At 36.9% G+C, this 25455-nt stretch overlaps 2 protein-coding genes across 4 annotated transcripts in view; one reads left to right on the forward strand and one right to left on the reverse strand.

Moving 5' to 3' along the window:
• GALK2 (galactokinase 2) overlaps positions 1-12434 on the reverse strand; it is a 117340-nt gene extending 104906 nt beyond the window's left edge. The window contains exons 1-2 of one of the 2 annotated variants that reach the window (XM_054565446.1): positions 12292-12434; positions 3426-3514 (exon numbers count right to left, since the gene is read on the reverse strand). In XM_054565446.1, the coding sequence (XP_054421421.1) occupies positions 3426-3514; positions 12292-12344 (142 nt within the window). In that variant the 5' untranslated portion in view covers positions 12345-12434. Of the gene's footprint in view, positions 1-3425; positions 3515-12244 lie in introns of both variants that reach the window. The other variant, XM_054565447.1, reaches the window with a different exon arrangement.
• Positions 12435-19981: 7547 nt separating this feature from the next.
• The window catches only part of COPS2 (COP9 signalosome subunit 2), a 32919-nt gene continuing 27445 nt past the window's right edge, over positions 19982-25455 (forward strand). For both annotated transcript variants that reach the window (XM_054565448.1, XM_054565449.1), the window contains exon 1: positions 19982-20091. In XM_054565448.1, coding sequence (XP_054421423.1) covers positions 20038-20091 — 54 coding nt within the window. In that variant the 5' untranslated portion in view covers positions 19982-20037. The remainder of the gene's footprint in view (positions 20092-25455) is intronic.

The following is a 25455-nucleotide window of genomic DNA, read 5'->3' on the forward strand; positions in this document are numbered from 1 at the left end:
CATCAATGTGTGGTTGCCTCTCACATGCCCCCTCCTGGGGGCCTGGCCTGCAACCCAGGCATGCACCCTGACTGGGAATCGAACCTGCAACCCTTTCGTTCACAGGCCAGCACTCAATCCACTGAGCCACACCAGCCAAGGCTGTTATGTGAAATGTTAAAGGATCTTCTTTAAGAAGAAGAAAAAGACAAAAAAGAAAAAGAAGAAGTAGAAGAAGAGATCACAAATAAGAAAAATAAAATTACATAAGTACATATCTATCAGCAATTAAATCTGAAAAAACAAAATACCATAAGTAAACAAGCAGAACAGAAAAAAAATTAAATAAAAAATAATAAAATAAAAAGTAATAATAATAAAAGGTTTTTCCCCAGATTGACAATGACAGATGGAGAACTTTCCCAAGTTGTCTTTCTCCCCAACATCCTTTAAGAAGACAATAATACAAAACAATGGTTCACAAGTAGAAAACACATATTTAAACAAGTGCAACTCTAGGGAGGTACCAGATTCTGTTGAGGAGGCTACAGTGTGGATGACCGTCTTCTGACATTCCTTCTTTTGTCAAAACTGATGGAAATAACCAGGGGAAGGGCAGGGAGGGAGAAGGAACTGCTGGCAAGTAACAATAAGACTATTACATTCTGAATATTTTAATAAATCTAAAACAAAAAACACAATAATGCTTTTAATAAACACTGAAATTCATTTCATCCCAAACACAAACAAAATTAACTACATTGGAACATAATATACCTCTTTTTTTTTTTTTTAATTTTTAGAGAGGGGACAGGGAGAAAGAGAGGGAGAAAAACACCAATGCATGAAAGATACATTGATCGGTTGCCTCTCTCTTGCCCCCAACTGGGGATCTGGCTTGCAACCCATGCATGTGCCCTGACCAGGAATCAAACTGGCAACTCCTCATTCCTTAGGCAGGCACTCGGCCCACTGAGCCACACCCGCCAGGGCCAATATACCTCTTTTTTAAAATCAGAAAATAGTCAATAAATTTATTAGAATAAGAATTGCTTAGCAGGAAAATCTTTGGTTTGGAATCCTTCGCCACAAAATTAAATGAAGCTTGGCTCTGCTCTGAGAATATTGCTTCTTTTCAGTCTCTCGCAATAGCAAGGAATTGTTGTTCTCCCACTCAGCTGTTTCCAGGTCCTTCTTTCTGTCCTCCTGGTCTTAGAAGCCTCAGTCACATTCTCTCCTCCTCATCAGTCTCATCTATAATACTCCTACATACTCAGTTCTTCAGTGAAGACCTTAGCACCTCATTCTAGCCTGTCTCCATTCCACTCCTGCAATAACCTGGACAACATTCAGGTAAACAACCCAGTCCAAAACCCTAGCTTCCTAATCCCTTAACCTCTGGAGAACTTGCCCTCCTCCCAGCTTCAGCCATCTACTTACTTCTACAGTATTGACAAATCTAGTAATGACCATAGACCTTCCTATCACCTGGAACTTTTCTATCTATGAAATTTTAGTTTCAAGTATCATAGTCTTTACTAAAACTTCCCATCCTGCTATTTCTATTACTCAGATTGTCCCATTTGCCTGTTTTCCAGACTCAGTGCTTTGCCCTTTTTACTCTACAAGCTCCATCCTACCTTTCTTTCTTTTTCTACCCAGCAAAGATTTCAGGGTTCAAATCATAAATTTCCTGATGCCTCTGTCATTCTCTTGTAATTTCCATCCAAAACAAAACCCCAAATCTACATCAAACACAGGCAACTTAGACTAGCTGAGAAGGAAAAAAAAAATGAAAACCTTGCAGACTGGTATTGCTCTAATTCTTTGGTCTCCAGCTCTAACCAGTCCTCCATGTTACCCAGCAAACCTTTTGTTTTTCCATTCAACTCCTTCTCCCATTCTTCCTCACAAGGCTATTTCACATTTTCTGCTTTCTCCTTAAACTTTCAACCCCTCCTACTCTCCCCCATAAGAACTCCCTCAACCTTCTATACAAAAATTAAATATTTACCTACATCAACCTGCATCCTCTTCTTCCTTGCCTTCTATTAAAAAGAGTCAAAGTGGACTTCTTCATATGCTCTAGATGCCAGCCCTGTTGACTTCTAGGGAATTCTGTTCCATCAGTTCCTTCCTTCTCAGATTTCTTCAATCCTCTCCCTACTGGATTTACTCCATTCCCCTCCCCCCTCATTTAACCATGCTCAAGCATCCCATATTTTTTAAATCCTCCATTATTTTCTTCAAAATAATATAAGATTGCCTAAGTTAATAATAATGGAAGCTTTGGGGTACATGGGAGTTTATTATATTATTCCAATTTTTTTGTATGTTTACATTTTCCATTACAAAAAGGTTTTTTTTAATCCTCCTTTGAGTCCTAGGTTTTTCTCAGTTCTCCATCCCATTTTCTCTTGATGAAAACAAACCATTCTCACATAAAGACTGGGACTGTTTCAGTTTTATACATTATGGCATCCCCGTGGGGGCACGTTAGGTGTTCAATAAATACTGATGGAATGGACATGGTGACGCTTCATGCCACAGTATTTAAATATCATTGTAACTAGATAAAGAGCTATACAAGTTTCCTGTTGTGGACGGAAAAAGGGCTTCTATGGAAAGTAACCTCATGGGTGATGTCATCATAAATTCCTAACTGGGCGGGTTATCATTGGTAGTCAAGTCCCAGGCTTATAACTTCTTTAGCAAATGTCTTATCTTTGTCTTAAGCAAAGCCGGGCCACTTGTTTCTGTGCATCTAGGCTAACACACCTTTGAAATGTCCCCTTTCGAAACCCTGTTTCTAAAGCATTAGTTTAACTGTCCTATAATCCAGTTCCTGAAAGGTTTTCTCCCACCTTCATGGAATCTTCCTTATCGTCTCTCCTTAATCTCAAATGCACACAAGAAACTGGAAAACTTCTCCAGAGCATTTGCAATCTTGCTCCCAAGCACATGTTGTCAGTTTGGCTCAAATAAAATTTAAAATTTTTAAAATATAAAAATTCTTTTTAATAAAACAAAAAAAATCATTCTTCCAGTCACCACACTATTAAAAGTGAGGAATTATAGGATTTCCCAATAGTCTTCTAATGCAATAAGCAAATGTAAAATCACCAAAATTCCTCACCACAGTCTAAAAATTTAACCTGCAGCACAGAAAAATATTTTCATCCCTCATGAAACAATATTAATAACTAGCTTCAACAAATTCAGAAATTTCTTAAATGAATGGGCAAAATTAACATTAATAACATAGATTGGGAAAGATGAAAGTATAGTGTGGTTCCTTATGCAGAAGTATATCTTCTATAGTAGATATATGTAAAATATTCAATTTTTTTAAGGTTCTCCTGAGAAAAATTAAGAAAGTAGCATATTAACAAAAATTTGGATCTTACCAATGCAGGAAAAAATTAGAGAAGGAAGTTTTAAAATACCTATTATGTTGACCCTTCCTGGTGCTCGAACATAAAACTTGGGAATGGATCCAAACTTGGAGTTAAACATCTCCTTTAGCTTCAGCAGTCTGGAAACAAGAATAGAATGTGTCAGAATATCCACATAACGGAAAAATCCATAATATATACATGTTGAAGCATATTTCATGTATCTACCATCATTAATTACCCCTAAAAAATAAAAAAGCAAAAATACTTCACTGGCAGACTTCCTTTAAAACTCCTGGAATAAAAAATATTGTAATCCCCCCTAAGCAACACAAGAGTAGAGCTAAGCACACAAACGATTTAAAAAGTTAAACTCTTATTAAATTTTCTATAGGTTTAGATGTTCTCATGCAGACACGAACCTGGAACATCATGTGGTGCCAGAAAGTAAGGAAGTGCTGAAACAATGACCTTAACATGTCAGGACAAAGGAGCCCACATAGACGTTCGCAATGCCCAAATCTGAAACAATTTCATCGACAAAGTAATAAAAATAACATGTTATAACCCATAGAATAAAATAGAAATCAATGTATCTATACAAGCATAAATAAATGGAACAAAGAAAAAACACTTCCTAACACTAGAATGCCAAATAATAAATGTAAAAATATATGGAAAAAAACCTAGAAAAATCATTTATTTGATGACCATCCTAGTAATAACTGATTCAGGCAAAGATCATCAACAAAAGCTAAAACCAGTAAATGAAAGTTTGATACAAGACAGAATATTAACATATTCTTCAAGTATTTCACCAAAAGATATATACTAATTACAGAAGGGAAAATAGTAACTTTACAGTAGAAAAGCCAGGCAGATGTCTCTTAACCAAGTGATCCAAGGTGACGGCATTGGTAATGGGGCAAATAGACACCATGTACCTCCTGATATGATGTACTGAGAAAACAAACTTACTTTTTTGTAGTATTATTACCAAAAATAAATAAAGTGAATCATATCATGAAGAAATATTAAATAAACTCTGTTAAAGGACAAATTTTTTAAAGTATAATCATGGCTCTTACATAGGTATAAAATAAACATGTGTTAAAGATTTTTATTTCAGTAACTAATGACAAAACCAGTAAAATATTATAACCAATTAGGAGAATTGGAAGTACTACTCATATACAGTCAAATAAGGACTGTTGAAATGAATTTACAAGTAAACACAAAAACTACTGAAACTAGTCAATAGCAACAATCAACTGCATTCCAACAGACATAGTTAACAATTTCTATGGACAAGAATCATTTACATTGCTACCTGTTTCCTATGACCTACGGGGCTATAAAAATAGCTTGACTATACTGAAAAGCTCAGAGCCACAGAGAAATCAGATAACTTGAAAGATAGGTACACTAGGCAACTTCTGGTTCTCCTCAGAGACACTCAGTAATTTTTTGGTCCAATTTAAAGTTTTTCACAATTTTTTCCTGCAACCCAAATTGAGGGATATTCTATAAAATAACTGGTCATGAAATTCAAAGAAAGACTGAGAAAGTGCCTACCCCTCAAAATAAGATTTAAAAAAAACCCCAAAAACTAAATGCAACATGTGTCCTCCATTGAACTGACCAAAAAATATATACATTTTGCTATAAAGGACAGTAGTGGAATAATTGGTAGCATTTGAGGTCTCTCAATTAGATAATGTATCAATTTTAATTTCCTGATTTTGATCATTCTGTTCTGGTTATGCTAGAAAATGTTCTTGTTTCTGGTAAACATACACTAAAGAGGCATCATGTCTTCAACTTTATCTCAAACAATTTAGAAAAATATAACAGAAAAAGAGAGAACAATAAAGCAAATATAGAATAATGTTAACAGTCAGGGAATTTGGGTGAACAGTACACAGTAGCTTTTTAACTATATTTGACTTTTCTATAAGTCAAATTATTTCAAAATAAAAGCTTTTTAGAAAGCATTTACTGATGTTTTACTAAGTACTCTACTTAAAAGGGGGATTAATAATAGATGTTGGCCTCCAGGAATACAAAAGTAAGCTAAAAAGTACAACAGTGTGACAATAAAGTGATAAGCCAGACAAATACAGTTCTTTGGGAGTAGGAAAAAAAAAGAAAAGCTGTTTAGCCCCTACTGTGGGAGAATGTGGATGAAGATAAATCCAAAATCGGGAGAGTAAGTTAGAGAAGGCTTTCCAAAGAGGCAACAGTTAAAATGAATTGTAAAGGATGTCAGACAAGTGGGATGTTGTAAAGCATTCTAGGCAAATGGAATTAGAAGGCCCAGCATGCTGCATTCAGAAAGTTATAATTAGGTCTTTAAATATATCAAAAGAGAAAAGTAGGAGAGGAGGGTGGTGGTAATCAAGCAGATCTTAAAGGGCCTCATATGACAAATCGAGAAACCTAGCTTTTAACACATAGGCAATGGATGTGAGCAGATGTTTAAGGATGAAGTGTATCAATTTCAAAGCTCAATGGCAAGTGTATAGAAGATGGGGTCATAGGAAGGCAAGGCAGAAACAAAGAAATCCAATCGGAGGCCATTGTAGTAAACCTAGAGCTAAGCTGACAGTACATTAGTGGTGGAGGTAGAGAAGGGTGAACATTAAATTGATAAAACAAAGTCTAATCCGTAGGAATCAGTAACCAGTTAGGTGTGGGGAATAGGGAGATGTAGCGTTGCAGGAGTTTTCCACTAGCCTCAAAAAGGAGTGTTATTTCTGCTTGTGAAAATCTCATATAGACAAAATTGGAGTTCTGCTGAACTCAAATCCTTATTAATTTGCTTTTATAAGTACTGCAAACACAAACAAGATGAAGTACTAACAGCAGTGTCAGAATAGGTCTCCTAAAATGGGTTTTAATAAAACGATTTTGAGTTATTAAGTCTTGTATTATTTTCACAGACTACCTCAGGAAGACAGCCTGTTCATGCCTTACTATAACTACTCCATCACCAAGAAGCTCACCATATGACATTCCTGCCTTTGATTCAAAGGCACAGAGGCTATAAAAGCAATCAAGGAAAGTACTTCTCTCGAAGAATAGAAAGAACTGATGTGTATATGTTTTTCTAAACTTTATACCTAATCCTCTAATAATGAAGCACTATGGCTATAACTGGGGGAGTAGCTATATTTTTACCACGCTGGACTAGCCACCAGCAAGACTCCATGTCTTAAAATGCAGCCACTTTAAGTATGCCTCCAAAAGGAGTACCATGAGCATTTTCAATATGAAAATAAAAGCTCCTACAAAGATCACATTGTTAAAGCTAAAAATGGTCAAATTATCACAACACAAATTGCTGAATCTGGTAGTCTGAATGCTCTTTTGACTTAAGATCTTTTGTTAACAGCCGTTCTAGTAACAGAACTTGAGAAACAAAATTGACTGTAGTGAATGAAATAGGTTACAATATAAGAACTGATTTTCCAAGGACCTTCAGGTGACCAAATGGCTAAGTGCAAAGAAGAAGGAACTAAAATTTTAGGAGCCAAGACATGTATCTTTAGTTTGCCAATATGACCTTAGATATGTCTCCTACACTGTCTGTGCTTCTGTTTTCTCTTCAATATCAGGATACCCTGTCATGGCATTATAGAAAATATTAATTTTTAATACTAATTTAAGAATACTTGATTGTTATTATGTATTTTTATATATAAAATATATTATTTTTGTGAAATGCATAAATATACATTTTGTGGTGAAAGGAATCAGGACATGCCACTCCTAAATATGTCATCTGGCATGAAAATTATTTTGAGCTGAAGGTAATCAAGAAATAGCAAACACAGGAGGAGCTGTCTACCCTCCATCTACCTAAAAGCAAGGTATAAATTTCCCTTTTTTAAAAAAGACTTTATTTATTTATGTTTAGAGACAGGGCAAAGGGATGGAGAAAGAGGAGAGAAACAACGTGAGAGAGAAACATTGACCAGTGGTCTCCTGCACCCCACCCGACTGGGGACCGAACCCGCTACACAGGCCATGTGCCCTGACCCGGAATCGAATGGGCAAGCCCTCACCCTGTGGGTCGATGCCCAAACAACTTAGCCATACTGGTCAAGGCATAAATTTCCCTTCTTGGAGTTGTCTCATTCCCCCTCCCATACCAAGAGATAAAGACTCTTATCACTGGACACTTCACTGACTTGAGTCTGCAAAAATAAACCTCACTAAAATAAGCCTCATCTTCATTAGTTTTCCCCCATATAGTCACCTTCCTACAGTTTACCATCCCTAGAAGCCCAAACCCCTCCCCTTTGTCTAGTCACTTCTCACAACTTACCATCCTTTGTTAAAATGGTATATAATCTCCCAGCCCTAACCACTTCTTTGGGTATTCATTTCTCTTCTGTGAAGCCCTCATGTGCATGTGAAATAAACCTTTCTCCTGTTAATCTATCTTTTGTCAATTTAATTTACAGGCACTAGCTTCCACACCTTGAAGAGGGTAGAAAAGTTTTTCCTCACTTAAAATCATAATTTTAATATGAGTTGTTCTATCCCTCACTTTCCTCAACTACAAATTGAGGATAACAACACAAGTTCCTGCAAAGGTTTGTTATGAGGATTTTATAAGCATGCAATAATCATTATCATTATAAAGTTATACTTGAGAATTTACTATATGTTAAGAAAATAGCATCTCTAAGTATGGATAATTGCCATTGGGGGAGGAGAGGGAAATTTAATCCCCACTTTGCTCCTTCCATCGCAGTTCATCTTAGATCAGAAATTTAAATGTAAAAATAAGACAATAATAAGATTGAGGATCTTGGAAAATAAAATAATAATGGTGAAAACAAAAATAGTAGATGGGCTGAATAGTTAGAATGAACAGTTGAAGAACAAACCAGTGAGCAAGAAGACAAGGTGAGAAAAAGTAGAAATTAAAGCCAAAATGACAATTACTTAGAAAACTCAAATAAAGAATAATAAAAATAAATTAAGTATGCATAGATCATGAGAAGCTAGCAAAAAAGTAATAAAGAAATTAGAAGAAATGAATTAAAGATAAAAGGAGAATTCAACAAACTAGGGGAAAAATAGAAGACTTGGCCAAAAAAAATTACAATTTTCTTTAATAAAAACAATAATATAGAAAAAACTTATCTCAGTCTCATCATATAAAATCAATATTAAAGAGACAATTATAGATTCAAAAAGGAATTTTTAAAGGCTTAATATATACAAAAGTGGTGACTTTTCTAGGAAAATTCAAATTTCTAAAAATTGACAGAAGAGAAATAGACAAACAGGAAAGAAAATGGAAAATGAGATCAGAAATAATCCCCTAATAAGACCCAGAAATAATGTGAGTTAGCTCTATCAGGACCTAAAAGAAAAATGATCCTTTGTTTTTATAGATGGTTCTAAAAATAGAAGCCATAGGAAGCATTCACATCTCATTTTAGGAGGCCAGTATTACCCAGATGCTAAAACGTAAAGGCCTCCAAAGCAAACTAGAGGCTATTCTCACTTGTGAAAAGATTTTTTTTTAAATTATAAATTAAATATTGGTAAATTTAATCCAACATACATCATTTTATAATACATGTAACCAAAGAGTTTATTCCAAGAATATGAAGATAGTACCAGGAATCTGTTGAATAAATGCATTATTCCAACAGAATAAAAGGGGAAAACTCTATTAACTCCATGATCCTCTCAGAATATGCAAATATACATATATAATTCAATAGCCATTCCTGATTTTTTGAAGTAAAATTTTAAATTTAACAAAAAAAAGAAAAACACTTAACATGCAGGAAAAGAAGGAAATGTCCTTACTTTAATAAAGGTTATTTACCAAAAACAGCAAACATCATAATTGATGGCAACAATGTTAGAAACATTCCCCGTAAAAGCAGAAACAAGACAAGGGTGTTATCATTCAACAATATACTAACTACACTGCATAAAATATAAAAGACATAATGAAGTTAAAGTGCTAGACTGGAAACAATATTATATAATACCTATATAAAACAACAAATGGTTTATATCCAAAAATCCATACATTCATACAAAAATACATATATACTTAAAAAGCTCCTGAAATCTATCAAAAAAATAGACAATCTAATAACATCTTTCTTTTGCAGGGCCATTTGGCACAAACCAACAAAATTTTAAATGTTTGTTACCTTTGGCCCTGATTCCATTTCCATGAATGAGTTTAAAGAAACATTAACAAAAATATTCAAAGATATATTTCTTCTGACTGGGGCAGTGTAAGAGTGAAAAATCATAAACTTACATGTACACTAAAATAGCTGAGTGGTTAAGTAAATAGTGGTATTCATACTATGAAACACTCTGGACCCTTAAAACTGAAATAAATCTGTATGGAGTGATATGGCAGAATCTCTGAGAAATATTGTTAAGTGAAAAAAAAAAGTGACAGAAAAATAAATGATTCTACTTATATGAACATAACAATAACATTTTTATTAAAAAATGGTAACAATAATATTATAAGGATACTATCAAGATAAAATGACATTATAAGGATACAAACCAAACTGATAACTTCTAAAAAGGGGAGAATTGGCAGCACAGGATAGGAATCAGAGGCTATAGTGAAGAAAGGAACTGTAGGGTTTCCAGGCTCTACTGAATATACTTTTAAATAATCCAACTCTTTCCTATTGAGAATGCAATCATACAGCACCATTATTCATAGAGAACAAAGGTGGACAAGAATCCACCAACTGATGAATGGATAAACAAAATGTGGTATAGCCATACAATGGAATATTATTCAACCATAAAAAGAAATGGCATACATGGATGAACCTGGGAAACATAATAAGTGAAAGAAGCCAGTCACAAAAACCACATATTATATAATTCCATTTATTTCAAACTTCCAGAATAAGTAAATATATAGAGACAGAAAGTACGTTAGTGATTATTTATGACTGGGCGATGCAGGATTCTTTTGGTAGTGATGACAATGTTCTAACATTGACTATGGTGATAGTTGCACAATCCTGTGAATATATTAGAAACCATTTCATTGTAAACTTTAAACAGGTGAAGTGTTTGGTATGTGAATTATGTATCAATAAAACTATTAAAGAATAATAATCCAGCAATTTAAAACTTAATCCCAAAGAGGAGGAGAAGAGAAGAGACACTGCTGCTAAGAGAGCTGCAATAATGGACGTGGAAGCAGACTTACGACACAGGGATCATGCAAGATTGGGATGCAGAAAAAAAATATTAGAGCTTCTATTTCTATTTGACTTTTAGATAAAAAGAACAGAAATTAAGTTTACTAAAATGTGTGATTTGGTTGACTAATGCCTTTATTCAGAGGATCACGTGTGCTGTGAATTGAAGAGGCCCCCTGAAGAAAGGAGCTCCGCAAGGAGAGTCTCATCTTGGCACTCTCATGCACCTTTTCCCTTCCAGCAGCATTTTGCAACATATGACCAGCTAGGTAGACTTACAGATATACTATCTAAATTTAAGTCACCCCCTACTAAAATAAATAAGTGGCTGAAACATTGCTTGAAGCTAACAATCATATTGCATGCACAAGAAAATGGGAGAACACAAACTTATCTGACTGCTATTATGATCTCTTCTGTGGCTAGCACAGAGCAAGAAATATTTGTTCCATGAATGAACACTGTAAAAGTCAAAAAGGCAAAAGATACCTAAGAACCTTTTGTAAACAATTCTTCACTTCTAGTGCCTTACCACTGTGATTCCCTCTCCCCAACAGGGTAACTAACGATAGAAATACTGAGCAGTATTATTCAAATCATATAAAATGGAAAGGCAGAATAAATTTATACATAGATGTTTTATGTAAAAGACTAAACCACATGGTGCCAGATTATTTTCATGTAACAAGTTTTTCATGAATCTTATTGGAAGCATGTCTTTAACAGCGTCCTAATTGATTCGAATGTTGAAGGCAACAGTACTGTGCAAGCACCTCCGGAGAATATACGGACATCCAAAGACATTCGCAAGTCCTCTAAAGCAGTGCTAGTCTTCGTAATCAAAAACTATTTCTTTCTGGTAACTAAAGACCCACTGTTTGCTGGCTTAGGGGTGAAAAAGCACGTTCAAGTTTTAGTACGTTACACTGTCAACTGTCACATGACAATCATATACTTGGAAGTAAGGAGAGCTTGAGGACTTAATATCAGAAAGAAAAGTTCACGGGGCTGGCGGGGAGTAAAAATGAGAAACAGCAGAAGGGGAGCGAAGCCAACCTTAGAAAATCTGTAGGGCTCAAACTGTAGCAGGTTAGAGACTTCATTCTATGAGATTTCAGTTCTACATCAGAACTAAATATTTCTACAAAGTTATGTGCAAGATGCCCGGAAATGAAAAGATCGTCCACTAGGTATCACTAAACTGTTCGTTTTTCTGTAGTTAGGTACTGGTAGAAGATAACAATTCATAGATTCCATGATTTGTTTAAAACTATGCGGACACCAAAGGGGTTTTTTTGCGGGGGCGGGGGGTGGAGTTGTTTGGGGTGAGGTGCTTTTTCTTTTTTTGCGTTTGTTTTCAATTGCTATTTTAGAAAGCGGACCTCGGAAAGCACTATCGTCTGGTAGGCAAGACAGAGAGATGGGGTTCAAAGTTAATATGCGTATTTGTGCTAAAGCCCTGCAGAAGAGTGTACCACCTTCAGCAAGAAAGGAAAAAGAGAGATCTGAATGGGTGAAGCAAAACACACATCCCGGGTAGGAGTCAAGGTGGAAAGTGCCGCGGGGCCTTATAAAATCCCAAAGGTTCTGTTGGCTCCCTGGGGTAACAGCCGCGCTCGCGTGGAGAGCCCTGGACACCATCTGCACCTCGTCAACCCAGGCGGTCCCAAACCGCGGCATCTCCTCTCCCCCACCTGGGATGCTCTGCCACCTGGACTCGACACGTGGGCGGGCCCTCCGCAGCCATATTTCGAGAAGATCTTTCTTCTGCAGTTTCAACGGTCGAATCAAGAATCCCGAGACTACGGCGGCAGGAACGCTTTCTTCCGGGCGCCACCAGCCCCCGCCCTGCGGAAATCCTGCTGCGAGGCCGCGTTGGCTGCATCCAGTCGGCCCCTCCTCTGGCTCCTCCTCCCCGAGCCCTGGGGCTCCGAGCCCTCCCCGAGGGGGTCCGGTACCGCTGACCTACAGCTCGGGGCTCCGGGAAACCGGGGACTCCCTGGAGGCCCTGCGTGAAGCGCGTGCATAGCTGGTTTAGGAAGCTGTTTTTTCTGCGCCCTGGGGAGAAATCTGAGTAGAGAGTTCTAACCTGGCGCCTCAGGTTTCGCTCCCCCCCCCCCTTTTTTAAAGTTAGGACTTCTGTTTTTTAGTGACCAGCAACTACTCCCCCAGATAACACTAAAATGTTTAGTTATTGCCTCTCGTGTGGGTTATTTAAAAATCAGGCAATATAAAATTGATGCTGCACCTGATGTAACATATTTGCATTTATTCCAAAATAGATGCATTGGTGGGACTTCCTAGAACACAGATAATAGTGAAAAGAAGAAAATAATATGTCTTTCAAACTGTCAAGAGCCCTTAGCACCCAGTCCAACCCCTTTCATTTTTCAGTCACCTTTAGAAATCTCAGATGCCCTATATCAAGAAACACACCATCACTACTCCATCTCTCTACCATATTACTGTGTTCTTGCCTTGATAGTTTTCACAAGTTCTGCACATTTATTTTCTCTAGACATTTTTTTTGTCTGTTACCACCTCTATCTGGTCTGGTACCACCACTACCATTACAAAGTTAACAGCTTGAGAGTAGGAACTATGTATCCCAGCACCCAGAGCAGAACCTGACAGTTGTTTTGTTTTGTTTAGTTTTGTTTTGTTTTAATCAATAGGTAAGATGAACTGAAGGAACCACTGAAATGTGAAGCTACTTGCCTAAAGTCACGCTGCTAATTGGTAGCAAAATTTGAATTAAACTTCAGGTCTATTAACTCTCTAGTTCACTTTGTAACCCACAATGCTGAAATTTAACCCAAGTAAAGCAGGTTAGTAACACACCTATCCCAAGGTTTCCAAGTTGAGGAAGTTTGGGCCAACATGACCAACACTCTAGGGGCAGTGGCATAACCCAGGTAAATTCCATAAGTTGCCACTCCAGAATTTCTATTATGTGTATATTGGGGAAGGGGAAGTTGCAGATGAAGGCTTAAGTATGAACTGACAATATCAAAGTGTAGCTAAAGTTTTGCAGCTCCTTAGCACCTACTTACATCATCACTATAAATGGAACATCACATAAACTAAGTTATTCTGGTCTCAGGACTACTTTCTATTATTTCACTCTCTCCTTATCACTAGCAAACGAAGTGATTATGTCTTTTTTGAACCCCAGTAAATCCTAGTATGATGCTTATTGTGGTTTACTTTTCAGTAAGGGGAGGCGTTGTTGTCACTTCTGTAAATATGTTTGAATGGAGAGAGAACCGAAGTGAGAAAAACATGTAAATTTTCTAGGAATATCAGTAAATATAGAAAAGGAAAGATCATTTTTTAATCAGGTATGTTTCTAATATATCCTTTTATGGTCACTGAAAAATAACTAAATTTTGAAGCTTTGCATATTAATAGTCCAGAAAACAAACTCATTTCATACAGTATTTTTCAATGAATTCTGTTGAATTCATTCTTTCACTATTGAAAACTCTGTTTCATAAAATAATATTTCCTATTGAATGTGCATTTGATGACCAAATATTAACTTTGCTAAATGAAACCTGATGGCAAAGCATTAGTCTGAATCTTGGATAGATTTCTATTGCAGTTGCAATAAAACTGCTAAAGACTGGAAGGCATCATTTAACAAAAAGTAAAACCCCCTTTTCAGATTAATTGACCCAAAGTGAAAGAGTAAGGATATTGTGAGGCTAAAATTAAAACTCAGGTCTCTAGACTCCTAGCCCAACCTACTCCTGAATATGTAGACCCCAGTGAAGTATGCTTTATGAAAAATTATTGAAATAATTAGTAACTTTTGTCCCCCAAATTTGTACATTATTTTTATAAAACACATTACTTTTAAAATAACTTGTTCTCCAATTACTGCAGAATCCCAACTAGAAACCAAAAAACAAAACTCACATTACTTTTTTATACCATCTTCCTTATGCCAGGCCTCTTGCTAAGTAAGCACTTTACATTTATTATCATCTCTTTGAATATTCCCAACAATCCTTAAGAAGTAGAAGAGTATTCTTCCTTTGTCAATATTAAAATAATCATAATACAGGGTACATAAAATTATCAAAAATATACTTCTAAAGAATCAAATTATGTTGGGAATTAAATGGCCAATTATTTTTGACAAAGGTGCCAAGACAATTCAATAGGAAGAGGATCACCTTTTTAACAACACTGTAACAATCTGATTTCCATATGCAGGAAAAAATAAACCTTTACATTCACCTCACACTATACATGAAAATTAAACTTGAAATGGTCATAGACCTAAATGTAAAAGTTAAAACTAAATAAAACTTCTAGAAGGAAACATAGGAGAAAATCTTAGCAGATGGGGCACATAGTCCTTAAATACAACACACACACACAAAAAAAAAAGCATGAAGAATTCTTACAACTCAATGGTAAAAAAAACAAATAACCCAATTTAAAAATAGGCAAAAGAACTGAAGAGATACTTCGCCAAAGATTATGCATGGATGACAAATAAGCACATGAAAAGATGTTCAACATTCGTTATTGTGGAAATGAAAATTAAACCGACAGTTATGTACCATTACACTCCTCCTAGAGGACTAACATTAAAACAACATGTTGGCAAGGATGTAGTGCAGCTAGAACTCTTATACACTGCTGGCAGATACACAAAATTGCAAAACGAGTTGGAAGACAATTTGACAGTTTCTTAAAAAGTTAAACATAAACATACTATATGATCCAACCATTCTACTACTAGGTATTTACCTGTATTCATTTCTACTGCTGTATAACAATGTTACCACAAATTTAATATAAAACAATACACATTGATTATCTCAGTTTCTGTAGTTCAGAATCAGGGTACAGCTTAGCTGGCTCCTCTGCTCTAGGGTCCTACAATTGAGGTTCAGCTGGGGAAGGATTCGTTTCCCAGATCACACAGCTGTAAGTAGAATTCAGTTGTTAGGTTGTCAGCATGAAGGCCACAGTTTCTTGCTGGCTGTTGGCTCAAAGCCACCATCAGCTCTTTGCCACATGGTCCTTCACAACAGGGCCACTTGCTTTTTAAAAGCCCACAATGGAAACAGTCTCTCCTAGCAAGACGGGTTTACAATCTTGTGTAACGTAATCATATACATCCCTTTTGCTGTATGTTTTGGTTAAAAGCAAGTCACACTTATTTGTCAATGATACTTCAATAAAAATTTTTTTTTAAAAAAGGCAAGTCAGATTTCACCCACACTGAAAAGGGAGCAGTGGTTGTCCAACCTGCGGCCCATGGGCCACATGCAGCTCAGGATGGCTACGAATGCAGCCCAACACAAAATTGTAAATTTACTGAAAACATTATGAGGTGTTTTTGCGATTACGTGTCGCAATGTATTGAATGTGTGGCCCAAGAGAGCTGTTCTTCCAGTGTGGCCCAGAGACACCAAAAGATCGGACACCCCTGAGGGAAAGTATTATTCAAAAGCATGGGTAATGAGGAAACCACCTTAGGGTCTCCCCACCACATTACAGAAGAGAAATGAAACGTATGTCTGTACAAAAACCCATAGACAAGTGTTCTTAGCAGCTTTATTTGTATTAGCCAAAAACTAAAAAAAAATCAAATACCCATCAACAGGATAAACTGTGGTATATCCATACAATGGAATATTCAGCAATAAAAAGTGAGGCAGACTCCAGAGGTCCCTGATTGGGCACCAGCTGAGGAGGAAGGCAGACCCTGGTTCCGCAGAGACCGCTCTGGGTCGTCACGGATGGGGAAATAAAAATAAGCCATCCCAGACACTTTTCTCAGTCTGCCCTGGAGAGGGGTGGTGATTCCCTCTAGTGGAGAAGGCCCTGAGCCCCTGTGTCCAATGGCTTTTATTGAAAGGGTTATCAATGGGGGCTAGGTAGTAGGAATGTACAGGTGATCTCATTACATCAGTATGTTAATGTTTACAGAGAATAGATGATGTTTTGAAGAAAACGAATGGCAGGAACACACCGATTTACATGGGTCTGAGATGAGACAAGTAAACATGAGGGTGTAAACATAAGAGCTCCAAAGGGTTTAGGGTCAGGGTCTGTGAATAATGTAAATTTCCTTCCCAGCATAAGCTGGTTTTCATAGCTTTTCAGGGAAAAAACAAAGCATGCTTCAAGGAATTGACTTCTAGGACTGATTTCGCCTGGGAACCGCCAGATCCAGTCTAGAGCTGTCTCCAGTATTGTTTCAAGCCTGAGCCAGGCAGGTGGAGTAGAGCCACCAAGAGACAAGGAGACTTCTTTCAGATGGAATGAGGACCCCAGTCATATCAAAGCCATGGGGTGAGGGTCTTATGCCCTTTCTCCATGTCCCCCAAGTTCTTCCCTGATGCCCATTGCGGCTGTGCCTGTCTTAGGCTGTCCCTTCCATCGAGGGGTCTTACCCGTCATTGACTAACCAGCCATTTGTCTCAATGAGACAGGATTTGTCTCCTTGGTGGCCTGTTTTCCTAAGGCCTCCTTGCTTAGCTCCAGCCTTGGGGCCCTCTCGCCTGTCAACAGTGCTACAGTTCCTGAAACCAGATGGGACAGTTCCCAACAAAAAAGAAACAACCAGTTGATACATGCATCAACATGAATGAATCTCAAAATAATTATACTGAGTGAAAGAAGCCAGACAAAAGAGATTACATACTATATGCTTTATTTATATCAAATTCCAGAAAATGTAAACTAATCTATAGTGACAAAAAATAAAATAAAATAAAAACAGATCATTGATTCCTGGGAAATCTGAAGGGAGGAGGAGATGGATTACCAAGAGGCAATGATGACACTCTGCAATGATAAATATTTGTATTATCTTGGTTGTGGTGATGGTTTAACAGATTTATACATATGTCAAAATTCATCAAATTGTACACTTAAAGTATGTTCAGTTTAATGTACCTCAACAAAGCTTTTTTATGTTTTGTAAAAGCATAGCATCCCGTTCAACAATAGCACCATATCACATCAATTAATTAAAATAAAAATGTGTTTATTATTTACCATTGAGTAAAACTGATTAAAGAAAAAGAATTTCATAACTGCACAAAGTATTCAGAATAGGCTGTGTGAATGAGGTAACATTCAAATGAACTTTCAAGGACAAAAAAGATTCTGATGTGTACTGATAGATATAAGGGCATTCCCTGCACAGGATTAATTAACATGTTTGTTTATTCAATATTCATTACACTTGTGTACTCAAAGAGTGTGCTAAGCATCATGAAGCCCCTTTTAACTGCTCTTAGCAAATTTCTGGACTGAATTTATTAAATTTGGAGATGACCACAATATAAAGCTCAGAATTTAGCTACGTTTTTCCTAATGCTCCTAGTCAATAATTTAATTGAACAATTCTTTCTCCATTATTGGAGTAATTACATTAAAAAGCAGCAAATTATATAAATACAATGAAATTATTTTTATACAGGTAATCAGTACATACATGGTTGATAATTTCAAAATTATTTTATTGACTAAAAGGCAAAACTATATAGCTCTGATTACTATGAGCAAATAAGTCTCTTTACTACTTTAGAATTCTATTTTCTCATTTGAAGAATTATGAATTTCAGGTAGAGTAGCCATGTGACTTATTATCTAAACTTCTGAGAATGATAGATGCTAATAATTATTATTCTGGGAAAACAGTACTAAACCAGAGCTGTCCGAGGCAAACTGAGATGGACGATCATCCTAGTTATAGGGTGATTTTGTTTTGTTTTAAGGTTTCAAGTACTGAGCTCTACCCCAGATCTACTAAATCAAATCTCTGGTATGGAGTTTGGGAAGCCATACTTCAATGAGCTGTTATGATTGGGAAGCCTTGGACTCTAAAGTGGTATCATTTAAGGCTCTAAACTCTAAACTTATATGTATTCCAACTCTAAAATTATATGTTTAATAAGGAAATTTTGAACATGCACTGGCTACTAGATTATATCAGGGAATGATTTTCTTAGTGTAACAATGATGTGATTACATAAGCAAATGTATTATTAGGAAATACACATAGATGCATTTAAGAGTGATATGTCATGACATCTGCATCTTACTTTCAAGAAATACATACATACAAATAAAGCTGATAGTGGGTATACACACATGTTCACTGGACTATTCTTTTGATTTTACTGTATGTTTGAAATTTCTCATAATAAGACATTGGGAGAAAAAGACTATTAGGGAAAATTTATTTATAAATATACAATATCATTGTTATATGGCTTTTAAAAACAATGACAAAAATGTGATTTGTAAATCAACTAATTACTAAAATGTGATTACTAAATTAAGTAATCAATTGATTACTAAAAAAAATCTAGCCTGTAGTACTCCTTTGACTTTTTTCTAAGAGGAAGTGACAAAGATATTCACTGCAGAATTGCTTAAAAGTGTTATTTTTTGCAACATTCTAAATGTATCTAAATGGCATGCTTAAGTAAATTGAGGTATATTGGTTCATTCAAGGGGGGATTATTAAACAACTATTAAAATAATCATTGTCAAGAATATATTGTACACATGTCCTATGCTGTTACATAACTAGGTACAAAAACAATGTGAAATTACAGCTGTGCTATAACTATATAAAATTTGTGGACTCAAGTGGGCAGAACTGGAAGTTTACATAGCAATGCTGAGTAGTTTTTATTTCTTTAATTCATTTTCTTATTCCGAATTATGCTGATGATTTTATGCAGTAATGCATTTTTAAAAACCAGTCATTAACTACTACCTTAATTTGGTCCCAAGGGCAGTAAAGGTCAGTTTAAAATTTGTTTAACAACTGAATAAGACTTTGGACATTTCAACTGACTGATGCTTAACTAATCTGGGATGTCCACCGACTCATTTTGCAGACTACAAATACAACAAACATTGCGCGTAAAACTGCACTGCTGTAAAGGTCTCCAAACACTACAGGCACACCCACCGCAATGTGTGGGCTAAATGCATAGATAATGATGGTAGAAATAACACTACCTGTCATACTTTTTCTCCACAAAAGGCTTCTGGTCCTAGGCTGCCTCTTTTTTTCACCAGAATGAGATGGTTCCAGAGTCCCAGGCAAGGGAGGAGACTGTTCCCTTGCCTAGGAGGCTGGAAACTGCTGGATGTGAGCGCAAGGTTTCCAAGCCCTTTAGCTGAGTCCCGCAGCACTTGACGATTCCCCAGTTGCTAGGTTTAGTTGCTAAGACACCAACCATCTCGCAGGAAGAAAGGGCGGTGCACTCCCTTTTGACGTCGTAGCGAACCCTCTCGATGCCGAGCGCATTTGTTCCGGGTGGAAACATTTAGCTCCTCTAAGAGCGACGGGAAGGGAAGGAGAAGCTGGGAGTGACGCCTCAGTCGCGGAGGATTGTGGGAGGAGGTTGTCTCCAATTTCTCCTCCCCCTCCCCCTTTCCCGGCCAAGATGTCTGACATGGAAGATGATTTCATGTGCGATGATGAAGAGGACTACGACCTGGTGAGGCGCAAGGGACGAACCTGGAAGGCTGGAAGTGATGTCTGGCGTTAGGGGCCAGGGCAGGGGCGGCCGCGGTATCTCTCCGTAGAACATGTGCTCCTTCCAACTTCTCCCCGTGCAGTGACAGGACGGGTTTACCTCCTCCCCATTCCCGCACCGGCCGGGGCTCTGCTTCTCCAGCATGGAGGAGAGGAGGGTAAACGAGGCAGCGAAGGGGGTCCCGAGCTTTCCCCTCCAGGTCCGAGCGCCTTCTCCATTTATTTAGACACCCCTGGCCTCCGGCGTCTGGTTCTCCGAGCCGCTACTGCCTCCCTACCGCGCGGGCTGCCTCCGGGGCCGTGTAGTGGTCTAGGCCCCGGCTCTGCGCTTTCGAGCCCAACATTGCGGGCCCCCGTCTTCGCACTTGAACTGAGCGGGTGCGAAATGCTGGGAGAAGGGTCTGAAAACTGGGGACAGGGTGGAAAGGAGCCTTACTGCTCCCAGACCCGACCATGAAACGGGTCTCCTGGAAACAGCTTAATTAATCTTGCCCGGGGTTCGTTTTGGTTTAAGGTAAAGATGCTGTGGAGAATTTAGAGCAAAGATAGCTGGGAAAAAGTAGGTGAGATACCTGTGTCTAAAGAGAAAGCTGGGAAGGAGGTTCTGCTTTTTGTTTGTTTTGGTGAGGGGACAGGGGTAACAAGGATGTTGACCCAGTGGCTTTTTTCTTGGCTTAGAAATTACCCACTATTTAAAGTTAAAAATATCAACGGAGAAAAAAATAAACGAATTTATGAAGCTGAATAGTGATTTCAAAATATTCGAGGTTTAATTTTTGAACAGATTTACAGGTTTTTTAAAAATTCACTGACATTTCAGCTTGCTGTTCAAAGATATCTGTGTGGGAACTAAGAGAAAGCATCCAGACCAAGAATCAACGTCAACTTGCTTTTTTAAAAAAAAAAAAAATTGAGTGCGTTTTTCTTCATGGTTCGTGTATATTATAGTGGTGCTGCATTATCATATAGTTACAAATGCTTGGGGAGGTGTAGCTCCTCTTATATTTTAAGTGCCAGAGATTCTCAAGATATTAATAATCGTTTTTGAATTAGTATAAAATTACTTTGTAAAGTCATTTCCAATTTATCTTTCCATTTTGAAAGAAGCACATTTGCAAAAGGGCGAGGGAGATGATTGCTATTAGGTGAAAGTCATAGAAGAGGTTTTGAGCATTCTTGTAGTTAGATGCAAAGTTTTGCTAATAATTATGACTTCCACCTTACATTTTTAGTTAGTGCAAACTAAACTAGTTGTAGGTAGTGTCTTCCGTTTATGAAGAATATGTTATTTGTGACATCTTATGCATTTTTATTTATTACATGTTTATATTACAGGAATTTTTGTAACAGTGGAAGTGTTTCTTTTAAATGTTTGTGTTTTTAAATGTTTCTGCTTATGTCTTTCCTAAGTAATAGCCTTCAAAACCTACATGACTTATTAGCACTATGATTAACTTGAAGGTCATCATTATATTAAGCATATAATGTCAGAAAGGCAATGAGAATCTTACTGTTCGATGAAGTACTCAATTTGTGTAAGAATTTTAATTGAACATACATTGTTTAATTCAACTTTCTGCTGCCTTTTAGGGCCTATTATACTACATGTAAAATAGAAAGTTGAATATATAGTTCTTTCGTCTTTTCTGAAAATTTCTTTAAAAAAGCAAGGCCTTACACTACTACATAATTAAAAAATTTCCCTCAGCGTTCTGTTAAATAATTGCCCCTTGCCCTATATCTCTTTCATGGATACCATTTTGATTCCCAGTCAGATATCAAGTGGTAAAAGCTTTTATGCTCCATTTACTGCTAGTTCAACTCTTTTTTGTAGTATAAAATTTACTTAGTATTTTATTTTTTAATGCCTTAATTTCCTTAAACCATTATATGTTTAAAAAAAAGATTAAGGTGTTGGTTGCCATTTCATGCTAACATGTTGGTAAAAGAAAAATTTTTGGTTTGTTTTTTAAATGGTTATTTGCCTGGGTCTTTTTTTGCTTCTTAAGATTTAAAGCATCTACAGAATTGAGTTGTTGTTTTAGGGAAACCTATTTTTTTATTAAAAAAATGTATTGTTTGTTGGAAATTTTCCCATCACCTCATTTTAGTCAAAATGTTAACTAAAGGCATAAGGATTTCTGACCACATATATATTCAACCTATCTTTTATAGGTTGTCTCTTGATAAATTTTAATACTCTGAGGTACTCCCCCCGCCCCCCCACCTCACCATAGTAGAAATGGGTAGTTAGGCTACCATTGGGAAAAGTAAAAATCTGTTTCTAAAACTATGCTGTTTTAAACCAAGAAAGTAAATAATGATTTTGTTCCCAAAATCTCAAAGAAAAAAAAAACCAACTTGGTTTAAAAATAAACAAACATAAAAGAAATCCAGTTTTTTTGTTTGTTTTTATTTGTTTAGAGAGAGAGGAAGGGAGGGAGAGAAGGTAAGAAACCTCAGTGTGAGAAACATCAGTTGCTTGCCTCTCACACCAAACACACAACGCAGGCATTTCCCCTGCCCAGAAATTGAACTGGCAGCCTTTCAGTTTGTGGGACAGTGCTCAGCCAACACTGAGCGACACTGGTCGGTGAAAGTGATAGTCAGTATTCTTGACCTCTTCTAATATCTGTTGATTTTTATTGCAGGCAGAAGAAAGCACTTTTTTTTTTCTTTTTTAAGGTTTTATGTTTAGAGAAAGGGGATGGGAGTGAGGAAGGGAGAGAAACAGCAATGTGAGGTTGCCTCTCGTGCGCCCCCAACTGGCCCGCAACCCAGGCATCTGCCCTGACTGGGAACTGAACCGGCGACCCTTCAGTTTGCGGGCTGACGTTCAATCCACTGAGGCACACCAGCCAGGGCAGAAGCAGGCACTTTCTAAGCATGGGAATTTATGTAGCAGGGAATGCAGAAATAGGAGATTGTACTGATAAAATGTCTTTTGATCCAGTGCTAAGTTTACAGATTTGTAGATTATTTGCTGGTGTAATAATACTAAATAATAACTACAGCACAATTCATTAAGTTAATAATACCTTTGATAAGTTTATTGTACGGCAATTCCACAGTCCAGTCATTCTAGCATGAAATTGCTTAGTGTTTCTACTATTCTTTTTTAAAAGGGTTTAAAACAGACTGACTTTATACCAAAAGTTATTCTTTAGTAGATCCTGTGATAGGTACGGCATTGTACATTTGCACTTAAATGTATTACAGGGGAAAAAATTTGTTAAAAACATAGAATAATTGCACTTGGTTAAGTGTATTTCCAGCTGTGAGCCTCATTATATGCCCTAGTCAAGCTCATAGTTATGATTAGTGAATGAATGTTTACCAGTATTGTTTTTCTTGTTTTAGTATATAGCAGTATTAATGCCCTAAAAATTTACTACTTTTTTGTCTGCTTTTTGGGGAGGTGAGAGATGAGTCTTTAACTATAGGATACATTACACAGTCTCTTATTTGTCACCATTTTAACAAGCTCAACAGACAAATGCTGGCTGGCACTTTAGTTTCTCATGTTATAAGGAACCTTAGAACATTATTTAGCAAATCAAAAAATAGCTATTTTTTTAAAAGATTTTGAATCAACGTGAGCAGAATATACAATTTCATTTGAAAAAGAACTGTTAGATATTATTAAGGACAAAGGCAGGAGAATAGTGTTAGGAATTTGTGTGTTTATTATATTCTCACTTTGTCATTCATTGTGCATATAGGAGGAACAAGGAGATTATAGGTTATTCTGAGACTGCTGTCCCAGTAACTTACTACTTGACATACAAAATGTTGGAGATCCGTAAGAATAGATTTTCAAACAGTATACCTTTTATGAGTCCAGGGCATTGTTTTCTATGCTGCACACACATTTGGAATTCTGCGTAGTCTTCATAACAGTGAAATTTGTACAGTTGAGGCTTCTAAAAGAAACATAATGTGTTTAATTGTGCATAATTGGGAAGAGCCCCAAATTATCAGTAGTGGGAAAATGCTAGTAATATTAATACTAATAAGGTAATGATAGATAAATTATGGTATATTCATGTGACGGAGTGCTGTATCAGCATTTCATACCATGCTTCTAAAGAATATTCAATGATGTGAAAAACTTTTGATAAATTGTATTGGTCAGGGCTCTTGAATAAGGGACAGGAATACATATCAAACTAGTTTAAACTGAAAAGAGTGTGTAATGGCTAACATCACCAGAACTATAAGTGTGGCTGGATTCATTGGCTCAGATGATGGTGCGGCATCTTTTACTGTGTCTGTCTCTCTTCCTGGGCTGCTTTCTTCATTATGTTGTCTTAACTGCCTTTACTTTATCTAAGATGTAATATGGCATCTTCCTGGTGTCATAGGCCCAAAGGTAAGAGGGTCTTCTCTGCTAGCTCTAACAGGAAAATCTCAGAAAGGGACAGCTTGGTCTGTGTGGCCTTCTGTGAACCACTCTCACTGTAGAGAGGAAGATGGGTTTGCTTTCTTCTGTGGGGGGAGTGCTGTAATTGAAAACCCTCACCTGGTGGAGGAAGGGTTTGTCGCTAATGCTGCACATACAGTGAGTACATCTCCACTATAAATATGTAATTTGTATTACAGTGTTATTGAGTGGGAATAAAATTTATTTTGTTGAGTGAGGAAAAACAAAAATGCGTGGAAAATAAACTGTCAGGAAATTAAAATTTGTTTCTTTCTTGCAAACCTTGAGTCTACAAAACAGTGAGTCTATATTACTTTTATTGCTGGAGAAGAGAGGACAGGTTACAGGGTACAAATGATGAATAAAAATTTTACTTTGATCTTGGGAGGCCAAACAGTGATTTTTGTCATTGCTCAAAATTTTTACAGTTTGTCTTAGAAATTGTCTTCAAAATCTGAGGAATCTAGCTTTTTAAAATAAGTATTTTGTACATGTGATTCAAAAATATAAAAATAAACTTTCCTTTCCAGTTTTGTTCTTCATTTGCTCAATTCCCATTCCTCCCCATACTTTTTTTTATCTCCCCCGCTTTTCTCCCCCTATTGTATTTATTTTTAGAGATGGAAAAGGAGAAGGACAGACAGGGAGAGAAACATCGACGTGCGAGAGAAACACTAATCAGTTGCCACCTGCACACACCCCAACCAGTGACCTGGCCCACAACCCAGGCTTGTGCCCTGACTGGGGATTGAACCAGCAACCTTTTGGTTCACAGGCCAGCACTCAGTCCACTGAGCCACACGAGCCCGGGCTTTTTCTTTTCCCCCAAAGATTTTATTTATTTATCTTCCTCCCTTTTGTTTTAACCAGGATGTAGCACATCATATATATTGTTTTACACAT

This window comes from Pteronotus mesoamericanus, unplaced genomic scaffold (genome assembly GCF_021234165.1).
Source record: "Pteronotus mesoamericanus isolate MK-2021 breed Mesoamerican mustached bat unplaced genomic scaffold, CSHL_Meso_final contig_164, whole genome shotgun sequence".
Taxonomy (NCBI): Eukaryota; Metazoa; Chordata; class Mammalia; order Chiroptera; family Mormoopidae; genus Pteronotus; species Pteronotus mesoamericanus.